Genomic DNA, 18,768 nt, shown 5'->3' with positions numbered 1-18,768 from the left:
ACACGCAGCATCCTCTCCATTCCAGGCACACATGAGGGCACACCACCACGCCCCCGTCAGAAAGCAGCTCCCACTACCTTCATCCCGCTTGCGCTTGTTGCTTTCCGTGCCAGGGGAGGCGATTCCCAGGATGCCGCTGATGGAGTAGGATGATCCAGCAGAGTCGGTGCTGACAGAGGACACCTGGGTCACGGATCCTGTGGAGGCTGCAAGGCAAGACCAGGTGGTCAGCGGGCACGAGGATGTAAGCAGCAGCCTACCCAAAAGCCATCAGACCCTGTGGCAGTGCTGAGATGGGCAGCGGCTCTGCCAGCCACTCTGGCTCAGGAAGAACCCACACCCAGTCCAGCAACAGCCCCATGGAGGGATGAGAGCAGAGACACAGCTGCCCCTCACCCCATCAAGGCTACGCTCTGCAGAACAGGGATGTTCTTCCTTCAGCCTCCTGTTGCCCCATCCCGAGCAAGGTACAGTGGGAAGCTGCATCGCTCAGGCCAGCAGGCACCACCTGGTGACACATCAGCCCATGTGGTCAGAAATGCGGACAGAGCTGGCTGGGAGCATAGCCCTGCACAGAGAGAGCAGCCTCCACCAGCAGGGACCCCAAAGAGCCTCCTGGTGCAGGAACCTCCTGGGAATGGGGCAGCATGAACTTGCTGTGCTTGGTTTGCCACCTGTATCCTGCTGGCCAAGCTACTGGCCTCCAGCCAGTGAGGACCTCTGCAAAGACAAGATTCAGGGATGGCTGAAAGGCCCAGAGGCTCCTCAAAATACGGAGAAAATCCATTTTGCTTTAACAGATCCCTTGGGAACAGGATCTGGCTGTGTCCAGCCAGATGGGAGCACATTCATCACAGCCGACACAGCCTGGTGATGCCAGCCAGGGCTGCAGATACTGTGCCCGTGTGATGCTGCAGGAGTTTAAGACTACACGAGCAGGTAGAGGAGGCAGCACCACCAATACCTCCATCTGCTCACAGACAAAGCCTGTGCTGGCACATCCTCACATCCCCACATCCCACAAAGCACTCTGCACCCCTGCATACACGGGGTTCCCTGCAGGACCACTCCGAGCACAGCCACAGCCCACATGGAGCAAACCTGTTGGGAATCTCTGCTGCCTTGATCACCTCCAAGCCCTGAGAAACAAGATTCCCCTTCTCTGTCTTTTCTTCTAGCAGAGACAGCCCTTAAGCCCCCACAGCAAAATGAGGGATGCTTTTCCTCTTCTTGGATTGTTTTGGTGCTTCCTAGTACTGCATTGTGATTGCCTTGACAGGGCCAAAGGCTTCACGCAGCTCTGTGCCTGCATTCTGAGTCTCACAGTGCCAGCCCACCCTCGCTGAGGGAGGCATCCAGCATTTATCAATTCGCAGGTGACAGCACGAAGACAGAGAGGAACCAGGGCTCTCTCCCTGTCTCCCTTCTGCGTACAGACCCAGGGCTTAGCCGTGCCTCAGCAGTTTTCACAGAACAGGGGCAAAAAGAAAGCAGTCCTGAGCCCTGACGGAGCCCCACAATTCCTGCTGCGGCACGGGAGAGCTGTCCTACTCCGAGAGCCACCATCCTTCTCTGGAAGGGCTGAGGATGCCCCCCCATCCACAATTCCCCCCAACCAGGGACCCCATCACCTGGCACCAACCACCTCAGGGCGCAGCATCCCCCACCTCAGGGCACAGCACACCTTGCTTCAGAGTACAGTATTCCTGTCTCAGGGTGAAACATCCCCTGTCTCAGGGTGCAGTATCACCTGTCTCAGGGCACAGCATTGCCCGCCTCAGGATGCAGCATTGCCTGCATCAAGGTGGAGCATCACCTGCCTCAGAGCACAGCATCCCCTGCCGCAGGGCGCAGCATCACCTGTCTCAAGGTACAGCATCGCCCACCTCGGGACGCAGCATTGCTGCTCTGCTTATGATGTAAAGTTAGGGAAAGTTTTGCTACCTCTTCACTCAAGACTGCAAGTGCACAAAGAATTATGGAAGGGATGGTTGATAGATGAAAAAAACACATTCAAAACTACTTACTGACTAATGGTGCAGAAAATGTTATGAATAAGTATCCTTTTCTTGATTTATTACTTTAATTATCTGACATTCTATAGACCCCCATTAGTGGGGTTTTTTTGGTTTAGATTTCAATTTTCTGTCTCATGGTGAAAGCTATTTATCATAATAATCAGTAAAATTCAAAACCTTTTAGCAGTATTTATAAAATTCATTTACTATGTTCAGCCCTTGGAGAATGACAAAGAAGGTGCATTAGCACGTGTGCTGAAGTGTTTTATGCAGAATTATCTGTCCATAAGAATGATTAAAAGTTCTTTAGAATATTTGTAATCCATTATGCTATTTTTTTTTTTTAATATTAAAAAAAAAGTTTTCCTTACCTATGCTGTGGCTGGAGGCTGGGACCTGCTGGTTGGGCGGCTGCTGCACCTTTGTCCGTATAATCCTGTGTGGGGTTGGAAAGAAATGACTGCTTAACACTAAGAACGCAATTGCACAGACATCAGGCACTGTATTTTCAGCTCAGGGCACCTACACCAACACAAAATTGCCTTTCTGCCTGTTATCCCCTCGCCACCCGCTGAAAGGTCAAAGTTTAGTGGATGAATCCATGTTTCTGGTTCAGACCCTGCCATCAGGGATGTCTGTGTGACTGACACCCACACACTCTTCCGGGTGCTGCAGGGTTTGATGTTTCAGTGGCTTTGAGGACCCCACCTCCACTGCCCAGTGGAGAGATTTCCATTGCTACCTGGGCATCCACGGGAACTAACACCCCCTCCTCAGGGTGCTGGGCACTTCTGAGCCCGGACACCCCAGCAGGCTGCGATCGGTGCCCTTGGGCACTGGGACACATCTGGAACGCTGTCCCCAAACCACCTCATGCCTTCACACAGTCCAAGAACTCAGACAACTCTGAAATGAGCCTGTTTGGCCAGATTAATGTTAAAACAAAAATGTGCTCGATTAAATGCTAATTTTACAATCTGGGTTACATCATTACATCTTTATTGCTGGGGACAGCCCATGCCCTGATTTATAATGATGTTAATCAGGGGAAAGACAAAGATGCGCATGGACTAGGAGGGACGCATTGTGTGTAGGACAGAGGGCAGTGGCCGAGGAGAGCTGCAGAGGTGCTTGCCTGCCGATGCACTGTGAAAAAGGAAAAGACTGGGTCAGAAACACCTCTGGAGAACACAGAGCTTTGCCACTGACCATGGCGGGATCAGAAAGAGATGGAAAGAGGCATGCTGCTCGCTCACCATGCACTTCCCTGCCTGTCTTGGCAGCAGGAACGCTGCAGTTAGCGTTTCTCCTCTCTTTATCTATCAACCCGCTCTCCCATTTCTGCTTGCCATGGATTCAGAAGAGGGGAGCGGAGAGGAGGTGGAGCTGGCATGGGGGTGCATCCATGGGAACAAACAGCACTTGCTTGCTCAGAAGTCACTGCGTGAGCTGGTGCTGAAACCACCAGCGGTGATGCCTGGCCACACCCCAGAAGAGGATATGCTGCCATCCCCTTCCTTCCCATCCTGCCATGACGGTCCAAGGGAGGCTGGCAGGGCTAGGTCTGTGAGTAAGCTCCAGCCTCAGAGTGAAGCTCTGGTTCAGGCATCTGCGCCTCAGTGTCCAGCAGCGAATTCCCTGCCAGGGACCGGAGCAGCCAGCCCGGCACAGAGGTCAGAGGGAGCTGCACGCACAGCTCGGGTGCAGCCAAAGACCTGCCATTCTGCATCAGCAAGAGTGGAAACGAGCCCCTCCACAAGGTCTCCTCAGTGTGGTGGTGAGGGAAGGATGTCCAAGACCTCCTGACACGGAAATGTCTTCATCTCCGGAGGGACAGAGGACTGGAACACTTTGAAGAAGCTGGGCAGCTCTCGGCATATTTGAGCAAAACTAATCACAATGATTAATTAAGACTTAATCACACAGAGTTGCTCCTGCTGCGGAAGAGTGGCCTATTATTAATATTAATTAATGTTATTAATTAATAATAATAGTTATTATTCACTCAGATATGGGGTCAGCAACTCAAATCCATTTGCTAAAAGGCACCCTCGGCACCAGGGCATGTGCTGAGCACGGTCCATCCCAGTGGCCCAGTCGTTCTCCTAGAGCACTGAGACCTCCCTAAAGGGAACAGGACGGTCCCAGGGGATCCCCTCTCTCCACTGGGAGCAGCGTAGCAGCTCCATCCTTCCCCATGCAGGAATGCCAGCTGCACAGCTTCACCCTCCCTGCAGCAGGACAGGAATCGCACTGCATGATTTCTGATGGGTCCAGGTCTGTGACACAGCAGCACCTGATTTGCACCTCGGTGGGGAACAAGGACATCGTGACCAGGGGGCTGCATCCTGGGGGTCTTTCATCCCTACCAGCAAAGCCCTGAATCACACACTTAATTTTAAAGATAAGGATAAACCCCACAGACTGCAACATGGAACTGGGAGGATTTTCTGTTAAAGCTGAGTGTTTTGATGTGAATTCTAAGGTTTCTTGTCACAATAGCTTGGTCTGGGTTTCCAGGATGTGCTTCCTAGGCTGGAAGAAACAATTCTCCAGGTAAACAGGCTGACTCACATGCATTTCTAAACAGGGATTTCACAGCTTTAAGAGAAGGAAAATACCTTAGCCACAGCCTCAAGCAGATGAGAAAGAATAAGATTTCTGGCCAAAGAACTTGGTGGTGGATAATGACATGGGTTTCTGATACAATGGCAGGGGGTGGACATGATCAGTGTGGAAACACGCAAGGACACAGGAAGTGCTAAAATATAGAAATTAACTCAAAATACAACTCGAAGCTACTTAATCTCTTTTTCCTAAAGCTACAACTGCCTTTTGGTAGTTTTTGGGAGGATGCTTGAAGCCCTACTACACAAACACAGGACTGCTCACAGCAGCAATGCTGCTCACGTGGCAGGGCTCGAGTTGGCTTTCATGGAAGCAGAGCTTGCCCTTAGTTATTTGAGGTCAGCCGGAGTGATATTTTCCTTTATTATTCCTAGTCTCTACATTATTCCTCAAATCCTTCTTAAGACTGAAAATGCCATGTCCACAGGGTTACTGCACGCTGCTTTGGAGCCTCGGCGAGTCTGGAGCTCCCAGCCAGCTGCAAAGGCTGCGCGCAAACTGACCCATTTCTGCTCTTATCCACGCGAGCGCATGACTCAATGGCAAAGCAGACGCACCACTCTCTGCTAGCGCCAGGGAAGCCACTCCAGCTACTCAAGCAGCAACTCCATGAATGCAAATCAGATTGGGATGGCCAATAAAAGAATATTGCATCAATTTATTTCACGTCCATGGACACAGATGGGACTTTATAGTGTGCTGCATTCAAAGAATTTGCATGCAGTCACACGAGTGAAAACAGTCTCACCAGCACAGTGAGCCCAAAGCCTGGCACTGGGTACATCCCGACAATCGAAGGGCTCTGCTTGCCAGGGTTGTGGGTGCACAGGAGGCTGCCCAAGCGCTCTGCCTTCAAAGTGTTAATCCCTCACTACCAGTCTGGTAGGGCTGGAGATGTAAGAGAGTGTTTGACTGGGGTTTTAGGCATACAGAATGAAGCAGTGTGGCAGTGAGGGCAGTAGCTCAGTTCAGTTCCAATCCTGCCTGGTAAGGCTGGGGCAAAGCTCCCAAAGGCAGGACTGGGGCTCCAAATGAGATTCACCTGCATTTTACACAAAACGCAATTCAAGGCCACTTAAGCGCGTCCATGGAGCAAGCAGGCAGCTGAGGCAATCGAAATTCCCCCAGTGATATCCACGGTGACAGTTGCAACCACAGTTCTGGGCCACCTTCAGCAAAACCGAGGAGGTGTCAGGAGGGCAGAAGCACTACCTTAGACCCATGCCTTGGCTTCCCTCCTCCAGGCACCCGGGACTTCCCCTTTCCCAAGTGATTGCTGCCCAGCCTGACAGCCGTCTGGCATTCCCCCAGGGAAGCAAAGACCACTGAACCCCGACTCTGAGGAGCAGAACTGAGGGCTCACTTGAGCAAACATTCTGGATCGCCACCAGCAAGGACTGCAACTCATGGACTGGGGAAAGGACAGGAAAGAGGCAGCAGAACCTTCCTGTCCTAGGAAATGCTCACAAACCCTGGTGCTTTGGCCGCCGAGGTGAGCCCTCAACTGCTCCTGAGCCACAAACGCATCGTGGAAGCACACAGCCCAAAATACCCAAACAACTAACAAAGAAGGGTGCAGTGACAGTGCTTCCAAGGAGCATCCCTTCCCAGGACCATATAGACCTTTCTTTACCTGTTAATGGAACTGACACTGGGCACGGTGTCGTTGTCACACACTCGCTCGGCGAGGAGTCTATCCCTGATCTCCCAGGCAAACATGGTGGGATTTTGGCGCTTGTACTCTGCAATTTTCTCAACGACTTTGGGTGTGGCGACCTTTGGTTTTGATCCTCCGATCACTCCAGGCTTAATGCTCCCAGTTTCATAATACCTGGGACAACATCCAAAACAAAGCCTTAGTTATCACAAATAGACAGAGAACATGCTTCCAGATTTATAGAGAACATAATTTCAAGGTAACCAGACCCCAGCAAATCCTGAGATACATCTTCACTTCCACATACACATTTTCTGCCTATGTAGTGCTTTATCACCTAATAGATTAACTTATAGTAATTGGAATTGGGCCTCGGGATGCAATATATATTTTTCCGTAATAGCAAGACAAAAGAAACAATGCAAGATTAAAGGGCACGCCGGGATCCAAAATTAAATGAAAATGTGTGTTATTAATCAGTGGTACTGGCAATAATAGAAACAAATCACACAAAAGACCACTTTTTGCGATGGACTCTTTTGTCGTAAATTACTGTTCCTACAGAAATTCTCTGTCATTAATATCTACGGCTTGTTAACATTTCATAGTGAAATGAAGGCTGGGTATTGTATTTTATTTGCACCTCCAGAACAAATATGCCAGCATATTTTTTCCTGGTTTATGGTTTTAACATGCACATTACATTTTTAACAGTTAATATTTTTCAAAACGCATCCTTTTTAACATCATGTTTTCAGTAGTTTCAGGCAGGACTTTCAAGGACAAGGGAGCTGCTCTGGAGTGGTCCAGCCGGTGAGGGGGTGGGTTTCAGTAACCAGTCCCACATCCCTCTCTCGGGCACGGCATCTTCACCCACCTCAGCAGCCCTGCTGATGCTACACCAGGAAAGGCACAGGAATGGACCCCAAAACCGACGGAAACCCACCAGATCTCTTCATACATCACTCACACCAGAGCCACTGCTTTTTGGTAGTGTTACAGATGAGATCCCCCATCCCACAGGTGTTGAGTTTTAATAAATGAAGTTTTGAAGATACTGCTAAGAGAAGTCGGATCTTAACCAGTGAGGGCCGGAACGGAGGCTGGGAATGAGACCGTGCTGCTCCGTGCTGCACCAGCGAGCCAGAGAGCGCGATGCACGAGGCGCTCTCCCAGCCCTTCTTCGTACCTTGTGAATTTTTTTGTGGTTAGATAAAAAATAAACTCTGTGCCTCCTTGCAGCAACAGCCCCAGCTGTGCTGGTGCCCTCATCCTTTCTGCAGAGAGCAGACCTCAACTTCATGAGCCATTCAACCAGACACCCAGCACATTGCACGCTCTCCACAACCAAAACATCTCCCTCCACTTGGCACTGTGCACCCGCATTTCTGGTAGGCAGCTCAGAAAAGACTCCCAGCTAAGAACATAAGCCTGCTTATTAATATATTTTCTCTGCAGCTACTTGACATACACATTATATGAAAAAAGAAATTAATTCCCCAGTCTTTCCAGCGCGAGTGGAACACAAACAGCCTGTGCAACCCAAGTCTGTCTCACTGTAACACGCAACCCTGTTCATCAAATTTCTGCCAGACTGCTGGTTTTCAGCCTTTCTGGGAGGGCTCTGTGTGCAGGGCCTGAAATTCCTTTAAAGAGACTGATACTGCGTTGTTTGTAGATGCTTCCAGATATTATGGATACAGATGTGGACTCAGATCTACCCGTCTTCTTGAGCGACTTAAGCAAGACTAGTGATGGGAAGCGCCAAGTGTCAGAGAAGGATTAACCCTCCTGCTGTCCCTAAACGCAGCCTTGTTAGTGAGATTTACGGCAAGAAGGTAAAATTCAGCACTTCCTATGCTTCCTGAGGATGTGACAAAATGATGAAAGCGTGGATCATAAACCTATCAAAAGCTCACAGCCGTGGCCCCAAAACCTCGGCCGTGGCACCTCTCCTGTGAGGAGGGCGTAGGGAGAAGGCAAACAATGCCGTGAAAGCCACCAAAGTCACAATTTTCCTAGTTCCAGTCAAAACAAAGGATTGTACAAACATTCTTCAGTGTTTTTCTCCACTGGCGCCTGGTTGTACTGGGACGCAGTGCCTGTGGAAATTACCCCACGGTGCAGGACAGCCCGGCTGAGCCAAGTGTCAGCTAGAGCTGCACGGAGGAGGTGGTGTTTCCCGCGGCTGGGTCTCCACGGTGGGTAAGCCAGGATGGCAAAAGTCATCACGGCCACAATGCTGCGGCAGTGGACAAAGCCCTGGTACCCCCTGGGCAGCCTGACCTCCTCTGCCAAATCATCTAACCACTGCTTACCTGTCCGCCCTCACCCTCTACAGCCCTGCAAAGGCACGCACAGGCCAGAATAAAGATGTGCCTCGTATGGGAGGCAGGAGGATTGGCCACAGACCCTTCTCCCAGGGCAACTGAGAGCGCTCACTGTGGAGGGGCACACGATGTCACTGACACCCTTCTCCTCTTTGCCCTAGCAATGATCCTGGGTGCAGCCAACGAGCCTGCAGGCTGCACAGCACCATCATCCCTGACTCGCCTCTCCATTTAAAAGGCAAGGATGGCTGCAGTCGGCTTCATTTTGTGCACATCAGGTCCAGGCCTTTCGGTCCGAGCAAGCTGCCGGTGCAGGTGGAGAGCGGGCACCCCTGCGGTGCTCTCCTCTGAGGGGTGAGAGTTTCACCCGCACAGCAGCTGCTGGTTCCCTGCCTCTGGATGCTTTGTAAGGCTCTATCAAGGACTGAAAAATTCCAACCATAAAATTTCAAATGTAAGGATTTATTGTAAGGATTCCTGTTTTTCACACACACACTCTCCCACGAAAAACACACACACACAGAGCTGCAATTACAGTGACATTTTACCCACTGTAATTATTAGTTATAAAAATAATGAGCTATGAAATTCCAATTTATTGTTGACAACTTTAATGACAAAGTCTGGAGCCTGGCTCTTCGCTCTACAGTGCAAAAACATCTAATGGTAGATATATTCAAACTATCAACAGAAAAACCACTGGACATTTGCCTGGTAGGCAAATAAACTGCCCGTTCCCTGTGCAGTGGTCCTGATGGGAATGGGTGGTGAGTCTGCGGCAGCAGAATCACTGGCCGAGCCGCGCCAGCCAGGCTGGGAGCACGAACCTGCGCCAACAGCGGATGCAAAGCCCAGACGGAGAGAAACAGCCTCACATAAGACCCACGGAAAGTTTTCCTCTCTTAAAACAGGGAAGGCATTGGTGTCCTCAAACTGACACCAGTGTTTGAGGAACACACATGGGGTGCAGGGGAAAGAATTTCCCTGCAACGAGGGTGTGAGAGAAAGAGTAGGGATGCTGCACGTAGCCTGCACGCTGGCTCCTGCAGCTCTAAAAGCTCGCCGTGCAGGGCTGAGAGGATGGCACTCACCAGCCAAGGAAAGCGAAGGCAAGAGGGGGCTGTGGGGAGACGAACGCTAAGAGCCACCAAACCAGGGGCCTCTGGCTTGGCCAATTCAGTCTGGTTCTGAGTGCTTAAATTGCCTTTGAGAGAACATAAACGTTGTTAATCCAGGCAGATCTCCTCCGTGACACTACAAAAAAATGGCCTTATCCTTCCTCACTGCTGCACCACATCCAGGAAAGCAAAGTAGTTACAAATTGGAAGAGGAAAAGATGGCAAAAATAATAAAAGAAAAATTCTAAACAATAACATTAACCGTGCCAATTTAGTTAATAGTTCAAGAATTATCTCTTCCAGATTACCGAAAAAATTTCTTCTAACGAAGAAAATGTTTTTCTTAATGTAAGTTTCCCAACTATCTCAGAATATCTGGAGTTCAAAGCCATTTTAACACTAAAATTCACACCAATTAAGCTCAAATGTCTTCACAAGTTACAAAGAAGCAAAGATAGTACTTTTTACTTGAATCCACATGAAATTTTAAAATGAAATCAGGAAATTACAAATATTCAGAGTTTAATTTCCTACTGCCAGAGTGTTTCGAGCAGCTTCAGCCTCAGCAGAGGGCTACTCCCAAAACAGCTGAAATTAAGATGGTGAAGAGTTACTTACGGTATTCTGTGCTCTAACTAAGAACGTGTTCCAGCACAAGAGTAGAAAAAGGTGCTGAATTAAACAGTGGGACAGATTTCAGAGTGGCCTGAGCAAACAGGCACTTGCAGTGTTCATGCAATACCTAATGCTATTATTGCTAAAAGAGAGTCGTCTTCAGAAAGCAAAATGAGTAACTTCCACAACTTCTATTTCTGTCCATTTTACTGAGGATGGCTCCCAGATCCCCCTGCTTGTTCCGAACAGGCAGGTCTGGGATACATGCCCCACATACAGCAAATATGCCCCAAATGGCAACTAGTACTTCATGTCAGAATTACCTCCAAGAGAACAAGAAAGGGGCAAACCACATATGCAAAGAGGGACACGTTTTCCCCACATCAGGCTTATAAAACCTCGAGTGGTCAGAAGCCGTTCTCCTCGCTGGGCTGATGCCCAGAGGATTCCATTCCCCTCTGTTTGCAGCCCTCAGTTCGGGGACTGGCACAGATACTTTTCCTTTTGATGGACACAGAAGGATTTGCCGTCCCGCTCTTTACCTGCCAAGTATTTTGCTGACGCAGCCGTGGCTGACGCGGAGCTGCCGGGAGATGTCACACGGCCGGACCCCTTGGTGGGCAAGCTCCACGATCCTTTGGCGAACAACATCTGGGAGGGGGCGGCCGTTCACAAAAACTCCCCCCAGCTGATTCACGCCTCCATGTCCTGAAACACACCGGGAAGGGGGAGAGGTGCAGGAGAAGAAGAGCTGTGTGAGCATTTCAGACGTTTCTGCAGGGCAGAACCCCAAGCCCAGCAGTCCCCACTGCTGAGCATCGCCTCCCCGGCAACGATCCAGCCTCCAGCTGGTTCTCCCTGGGACCCGCAGCATGAAGGCAGTCACGGCTGCCGCAATGCCACTCGCTGGAGGGGAGGATTCTCCTGCCTGAAGGCAGATCGAGCCTTGCATTGGGAAATGGCCAGAGGCAGCCAGGCAGTGATGCCTAGTTCCACCGACACAGCTACTCTCCTGCCGAAGCCGGCATCCACCGTCACCCAGCTGCCAACTCCGGGACCAGGCCTGGAGAAGAGGCTGCTCGTGAGCCTCAGGCCGGGAAACCAACTGGAAATACAGCTGGGTGATCGCTCAGCCTGCACATTTTGCCTATGCACAGAAGGGGTACCTGGCGTTAAATACAGAATGGGTTGGTTTCTTTTTTTTACCAAATGCTTTGACTTTATCAATAGAAAAAAAAAAAAAAAAGAGTACAATTTCTGCTCTTATAATTTACAACCATCTTGGTAGATATGATCCCACAAATAAAATGTGAACATCCAGGCAAGACCAGTATATTATACGTTTTCTAGCAGATTCATACTGTTCACCTTTAGCAAGGTGAATCATTTATCTGAGGGAAGCGGAACCCACTCGCTAGTGAAATTGTGTAAAATCCATGAATATGCAATAGTCCTATGTACCAAGTGAGAAAATACAATTAACCCCTATGTTGTTAATCATCCAAACTACTTAGATTACAGAGGAGCGGAGAAACTGAAAACAAGCAATAGGGCAGCACAGATGTTAATTCTGGAACAAAAATAATACAGAAAATCTCTCTATTTGCACAGGGCTTGAACGGTGCTGAATAAGCTGACAATCCAAATGCCTTAGTGTTAAGAAAAGATTATATAGAGCCATTTTTATTTAAATCTGGTCACTTCACCGTTGATAAACTGCTGTCAAACTCCGCAAACACCTTCTAAAACTGTCAGGACACATAATGAATCCACATGAAATATGTGATTGCTGAAGCCAGCTAAACCCGCGGCGCACAGACAAGTGCCTGCTCTGCCTTTGCTGGTGCGAGAGGCAGACCCCGGTCGCTGGATGCAGCCTCGCAGACCCCTCCTCAGCCCCAGCGTGGGGAGCAGACCCCGGCACTGGGGCTGGAACAATGCTGCATCCGCAGCGCGGACAACTCCAACACCAATGCGTACCAGAGCAACCTGAAATGCTGTGGTCAATAGGACATGGGGCTTCCCAGCTGTTATTTGGTTTAATAGTACAAAATCCTGCACAGTGCATGTAGTATGAACGGGAAGGGCGGGGGTGGGGAGGAAGGGAAGTTGAAAGGAAAAAGGAACAAGGAAAACGGAACAAGAAGGGAGAAAGAGAGAAAAGGGAAGGAAGGAAGGAAGGAAGGAAGGAAGGAAGGAAGGAAGGAAGGAAGGAAGGAAGGAAGGAAGGAAGGAAGGAAGGAAGGAAGGAAGGAAGGAAGGAAGGAAGGAAGGAAGGAAGGAAGGAAGGAAGGAAGGAAGGAAGAGGAAGAGGAAGAGAAAGAAAGAGAGGAAGAGAGAAAGAGAGAAAGAAAGTGCGAAAGAAAGAGAGAGAAAGAAAAGAAAGAGAAAGAAAAGAAAGAGAGAGAAAGAGAGGGAGAAAAGAAAGATAGAAAGAGAAAGAGAGAGAAAGAAAAGAAAGAGAGAAAGAGAGAAAAAGAAAGAAAGAAAGAAAGAAAGAAAGAAAGAAAGAAAGAAAGAAAGAAAGAAAGAAAGAAAGAAAGAAAGAAAGAAAGAAAGAAAGAAAGAAAGAAAGAAAAGAGAAAAGAAAGAAAGTAAAGAAGGGAAATAAAAGAGAAAAGAAAGAAAGTAAAGAACGGACAGACCAGAAGAGAAAGCCTGCGGGCACTAGGACACGCGTTTCCTCGGGGAAAGGGCTGTTTTCCCCGTAGCTCGCAGTCCCGGGAGCCCGCGGAGCCCGGTCCTGCCCAGCCCGAGCGCTCCCGACCCCGGGGAACAAAGGCCGTGGCCGCGATCCCTGCCGGCACCCCGGGACCCTCCCGTCGGGCCGGGGCTGCGGGGGGCTTCGTGCCCCGGGGCTGCTCCCGCCTTCGGGCGGTACCGGTACCGGGACCCCCGGCTGTGCCCGGGACGGAGTGCCTCCGGCCCCTCTCCCCCCGCCGCCTCCACCCCGTGTTCGGCGGGGCCAGGATCGCCCCCCGGGAGCTCCCCCGCGGCGAACGGGGCCGGAGCGGAGGCACTGGGGGGTTGGTTATTTTTCCTTTCGTTTTGCCCCGAAAATTCAAGCGGAGAGGCATGGATTTGGCGCGGGTGTGGGTGGCGGGGGGCGCATGGGGACGCCCGGGGGCCCCAGCCGCATCCCCCCCGTTTCGGCGGCGGCGGAGAAACGAACGCGAGGGCGATCGTCGGTGTCTGCGAGCGCGGGGAGCGACACCGGAGCCGGGAGCGGGAAGAGGGCAACAGGGAAGGAGGAGAACGGGGAGAATGGGAGAGAGGAGAAGGGAAGGGGGAATGGGGGATAGCGGGGAGAGGGGAGAGGGGAACAGGGAGGGAGGAGAACGGGGAGAACGGCAACGGGATAGGGGAACTGGGAGCAGGCAGAGAGGGAAAAGCGGGTAAAGAGAGGAGACGTGGGAGAGGGGAACCGGGAGTGGCGAGAGCGTGGCAAACGGAAACCGGGACCGGGGAACTAGGAGCGGACAGAAGAGTGGAAACCGTGGGAGAACGGGAGCGGGGAAAGGGGAACCGGGAGCGGGGAGAGCGGGAACGGGGAGAGGGAAACCGGGAGCGGGAGGTCCCCAGCGATCGAGGGAAGCCGGAGTGAGGCGGGCAGATCGGCCCTGGCGCTGGATGGTTTATTTCGCAAACAAATTTCTTTTTAGCTCCAGCGCTGCGGTGCGCCAGGAAATGAGATTAGTTCTACCTTAAATTTCCCCGCAGCCTCTCTCCGTAATGCAGCGTTTAACTCACCGTGAGAGAAGATGTCATTTCACATAACGCTGTGCTAATGGACGAGTCTTCCCACCCCTCAAGCACAACGAATCCCACCGCTCCCGACCCGGGAACTTCGCGTCCCGCTCCCCGCCCAGGGCTCGACACGGAGCCCTCGCGCCTCTGGATGCCCGGAAGGAAAAAACCTTCCTCCCAGCCCCGCTCCGTGCCCTTTATTTGTTTGCCTGTGGGGTTTGGGTTTTTTGTTTGTGGTTTTATTTTTTTTTTGTTGGTGTTTTTGTTGTTGTTTTTTATTAACGAATATCAAAATATTGAAATTGAGCGAGAATATCGCATAGCAAACTTTCCCGTTCGTCGAAAACAGCGAGCGGCTTCTTTGCAAGGGTTTCATTTAGGGGGAAAATATATATGTGTAGAGATACATCTATATACGCATATTTACACACCTATCTATACATCACTGTGCGTGCACGTACACAGATTGATATATACACGCACAGTTAGCAGCGTTTCTACATCGACGAATATATTTAAAGACTTATTCGCATCGGCTCCTTCTCTACGGTAAAACAAACCCCGCACCGCCGCCGTCCACCGACCAAACGCCCGTGGAGCCGCGGCGGGCGAGGGAAACCGGCGGAGCGCCCCGCGCCCAGATCCCCGCCTGCCTGTCGGGACCCGCCGTCCGTCCAGACCCCCCCGTCTGTCTGTCTGGAGCCCGGGCTGTCCAGGCTCCGTGTTTGCCCGCGCCCCCCGGTGCCCGGTGCGGGGTGTCGGGGTGGGAGGGTGCCCCGTCCGTGGTGGCAGCGCGGGAGAAGTTGTAGGAGCCGCCTTACTTACTGTGCATCGCTGCGAACGGGTCGTGCTTACAGTGTATTTCCATCGGGGCGGCCCGAGACTGCGGGGCCAGGAAAACAGCCGACACCGACCCCAAAAATGCAGCCAAAAAAAAAAAAAATAAAAAAAAAAAAAAAGAAGAAGAAAAAGAAAACGAAAAAGAAAAAGAAAAACCCAAAAAACGAAGAGTCCCGCCCCGAGCGGGGCCGCGGTATCCGACGGCGCCGGCGAGCGCGGCTCCCGGTAGCTCCGTCGAAGGTGCCGGAGCGGCTGCCCCGAGCTGCGTCTCTGCCCCCGCCGCTCCCGGTCGCTCGGAGGCGGCGGAGAGGGCGGGCACCGCGGTTCGGCGGGCGGCACCGGCGCTCCCGCCCCGACGGCTCTTTGTGCTGGCGGCGCCGGCGGCTGCGCGGGGCGGCCGGGGAGGGGGGCGGGCGCCCCGTCGGCGGGGCTCGGTCCCGGGGCGGCGGCGCGCTCCGCCCGTGCCGCCCCCACTCTCGCAGCCACTCGCGACGCCAGGCGGGGCAGCGGGGGGCGCGAGAGGGCGGGGAGCGGGGAGGGCGGGGGGAAGGTGGAGGTGGGGGAGGGAAGGTCGGGGGAGGCCGGGCTCGCCTCCCCGCTGGACCGGGGCCGCCCCGTCAGCGCTCTCCGTCCGAGCCGGGGCACCGGGGCGGCGCGCCCATCGCCCCCGCCGCTGCGGGACCGGGGCCGCCGCCGCCGCCCACCCACCCCCCGCCCCGTCCCGCTCCCCGTCGGCTGCCGGGGCGGCGCGGCGCCTGCCTGGCTCGGGCGGTGCGCCCGGCGCGCTGGCGGCCCGCCGCGGGCGGCGGGGGGTCGTGACGGGGGCGGGCGCGGGGCGGGGCGGGGGGCGCCTCCGGCCCCGCCGCTGCGGGCGCCGCCCCGGGACCGCGCCCGCCGGCCCCGCCGCCGCCGCCCCGGGACCGAACCCCGCGGAGGAGGCGCGGCGGGCGGCGCTTCAGCACCGCGCGGCTGGACAGCGGCAAGAGGGGGCGGGGCCAGCCCGTCACTCACCCGCGCTCAGCCAATCGGAAAAGTTAAGTTGCCGCTGCCCCGCATTGGCCGCCGCGCGGCGGCAGCGCTGATTGGCCGGGCGGCGGGCCAATGGGGGCGGGGGGCGGGGCGCCCAGGCGGGCGGGGATGGGGCGCAGCCGCGCGAGACGGGGAAGAGTGGGGGGGCGCGGGGGTCCCGGCGGGGCGGGGGAGGCCCGGCACCGGGCAGGGATCGGTCCGCCTGCACCGGGCATGGATGGGACCCACGGCAGCCGCATGGAGCCCAGGGGGCCGTGTGACACCACCCCCGCTACTGCCGCACACGAGTCCCGGGACCGTCTGACCCTCGACGGCTGGATGGAGCCTCCAGGGACGCCCAGGGCACCTTCCTGACTGTGGGACCCCCGACGGCCGAACCGCACCTCCCGCAGCCTTGTGCCCCCCTGACGGCCCTTGTGCCCCCCTCGACTTCCATACACAGGTCAAAGAACCACAGGACCCCCGACAGCTGGACACAAATCCTGGAGCCATGGGACCCTCTGACGGTGATATGGAGCCTCCAGTGGCTCTGAGACCCCCAACAGCTGCTTGGAGCCCCTCCAGGGCCATGGGACCCTGTGATGGCTGCACAGAACCCCCTTGGGGCCCTAGAACCTCCTACAGGACTCCGAAGGCCGAACAGTGAGTCCTAGGATCATGGGACCCCAGACGGTTGAACCATGTATCCTGCACTCCTGAGATCCTCGATGGAACCTCCTGCTGCTGTGGGACATCCGACTGCCTAGATGGAGCCTTGGGGCCATGGGACTCCCGATGGCCACAGACAAGTCCGAGGCTGTGGGAACCTCTCACAACCAGATGAAGCCTCCCATGGCCGTGGGACCCCAACGGCTAGATGGAGCCTCTAGCAGCCCTGAAACCCATGACAGCTGGACGGCATCTCCCACAGCCATGGTACCCCGCAACAGCAGGACAGAGCCTCAGGGGCTCCCCTAAACACAAATCCTAGAATCATGGGACTCCTGGTGGCTGGATGGTGTCTTCCACAGCTATATGACCCACGAACAACCATACAGAGCTTCAGTGGGCCCTGGGACACCTGACAGCCTGGCAGCATCTCCTGCAGCCATGGGACCCTCAGTAGCTGGTCAGAGCCTCACAGGGCCCTGGGATCCCTTCCAATGGGGCCTCCAGGGACCCTGAGACCCCCCCCCACAGCCGAACAGTGAGTTCTGAGACCACACCACCCCAGATAGCTGGATTACATTTCCTGCAGCCATGGGACACCCTGACAGCCAGCGAGATTCTCCAGTGGCCCTGGGACTCCAGACAGAACCTCCTGCAGCTGTGGGACCCCCAACAGCCGGATGGAGCCTCCCACGACCAAGGGACTCCGACAGCTCCGGGATCCCCAACGGCCGGCCGGAGCCCCCCGGGGCTGTGGGACCCCCCTCCGCGGCGAGGGCCGGAGAGGCCCGGGGGAGCGCAGGGCCGGTTTTCGTTGAACACGAAACTCCCGATCGAGGCGGCGCTCGGGGCTGGGCACAGGGGTCCGGACGGGGCGGGGGCCGGTTCCCCTGCAGCCGGGGCGGGGGGCGGGGGGCTGGTCGCCCCTTTGCGCCGGGGCAGGGGGTCGGGGAGCGCAGAGATAGAGGGGGCAGAGAGAAGAGAGGCGGGCAGGGTGGGCACGGCTCCCTGGCTGTCCTCTCTCCCTGCCTCCCTCCTTGCCTCCCTCTCTGCCTTCATCCCTCCGTCTCCCCCTCCTCCTCCTCCCCGAAGCCCGATACTCTGTGGGGACGCTCGGGGCTGTCGCCCGGCGGCGGCAACGGGCTCAGCCCCGCCGGTCATGCCGGTCCTGCCCGTGCTCCGCGCCCCGTCCGAACCCCCTGTGCCCCCCGGTGCCGCCGGTGCCGCCGCCTCCTCCGCTCCCAGCGCGGCGGCGGCGCCGTGAAATGCTTTATCGATTAAACGATTATTCAAGCGATTTAACTAATAAAAGGCCCCATCGATCGCTTCGGAATTGCATTCCGCCACCGAGCCGCCAGGCCGCCTGCTCCGGCCGCCTCCCGAACGGACTCTGTCCCGTGCCGGTCCCCTCGCCCACTGGGATCCCTGCTTCTGCCCCTGCTCAGCACCTGCCCCAGCTCCTGCCACAGCCCCAGCCATGGATCCTGCTCCTGTCCTTGCTCCAGCCCTAACGCCAGCTCCAGCCCCCGCCTCTGCCCCAGCCCCTGACCCAGCCGCTGTACCTCTCCCTGCCCCTACCCCTGCTTCTGCCACTGCTCAGCCCCAGCCCCTTCGCAGTCCGAGCCCCTGGCCCCAGTCCCCTGCTCAGCCCCTGTCCCTCCTCCAGTCCTAATCCCAGTCTCAGTCCCAATTTGTGCTCAGCCCGGTCCCAGCCCCTGCCCCACCTGTGCGGCCAGCCCGCGGCGTCCCATAGGATTTCTCCAGCTCCATCCCGGCTTTTCAGGACTCGGAGAACGGACAGGGGGAAAGTTTCCACTTCCAGGAGTTATCGCCTTCCTTTTCCTTCTTTTTTCCCCTTCTTATTTTCTTTTCTCGTTTTGTTTTCCCTTTTCTCGTATTTTTCTTCTTATTTTCTTTTCTTGTATTGTTTCTTTTCTTTATTTGTTTTATTTGGTTCTTTTTTCTCTTCTTTTCTTTTCTTTTCTTTTCTTTTCTTTTCTTTTCTTTTCTTTTCTTTTCTTTTCTTTTCTTTTCTTTTCTTTTCTTTTCTTTTCTTTTCTTTTCTTTTCTTTTCTCTTCTTTTCTTTTCTCCTCTTCTTGTCTTCTTTTCTCTTCTTTTCTTTTCTCCTTTCTCTTCT

The 18,768-nt window shown here is 54.2% G+C and overlaps 2 protein-coding genes across 7 annotated transcripts in view; one reads left to right on the top strand and one right to left on the bottom strand.

Annotated features, from left to right (window-relative positions):
* Positions 1-18,546, bottom strand: part of PAX5 (paired box 5) — a 152,266-nt gene extending 133,720 nt beyond the window's left edge. For 2 of the 6 annotated variants that reach the window (XM_054054154.1, XM_054054159.1), the window contains exons 1-5: positions 18,355-18,544; positions 10,909-11,074; positions 6,280-6,477; positions 2,390-2,454; positions 78-206 (exon numbers count right to left, since the gene is read on the bottom strand). In XM_054054154.1, coding sequence (XP_053910129.1) covers positions 78-206; positions 2,390-2,454; positions 6,280-6,477; positions 10,909-11,074; positions 18,355-18,400 — 604 coding nt within the window. In that variant the 5' untranslated portion in view covers positions 18,401-18,544. Of the gene's footprint in view, positions 1-77; positions 207-2,389; positions 2,455-6,279; positions 6,478-10,908; positions 11,075-14,938; positions 15,054-18,354 lie in introns of those variants that run through there. The other 4 variants (XM_054054155.1, XM_054054157.1, XM_054054158.1 and 1 more) reach the window with 3 other exon arrangements.
* On the top strand, positions 16,944-18,130 carry LOC128850383 (translation initiation factor IF-2-like). Its single transcript, XM_054054160.1, has 2 exons — positions 16,944-17,090; positions 17,220-18,130. Exons 1-2 carry the CDS (start codon positions 16,997-16,999, stop codon positions 17,909-17,911), a joined length of 786 nt encoding a protein of 261 aa, XP_053910135.1. The 5' UTR covers positions 16,944-16,996; the 3' UTR covers positions 17,912-18,130.
* Positions 18,547-18,768: the final 222 nt, after the last annotated feature.

The sequence above is a fragment of the Cuculus canorus genome, chromosome Z (genome assembly GCF_017976375.1).
Source record: "Cuculus canorus isolate bCucCan1 chromosome Z, bCucCan1.pri, whole genome shotgun sequence".
In the NCBI taxonomy this organism is placed as follows: domain Eukaryota; kingdom Metazoa; phylum Chordata; class Aves; order Cuculiformes; family Cuculidae; genus Cuculus; species Cuculus canorus.
Note: the sequence above shows the minus strand (reverse complement) of the source record. Positions and strands in the feature narration are given on the sequence as shown.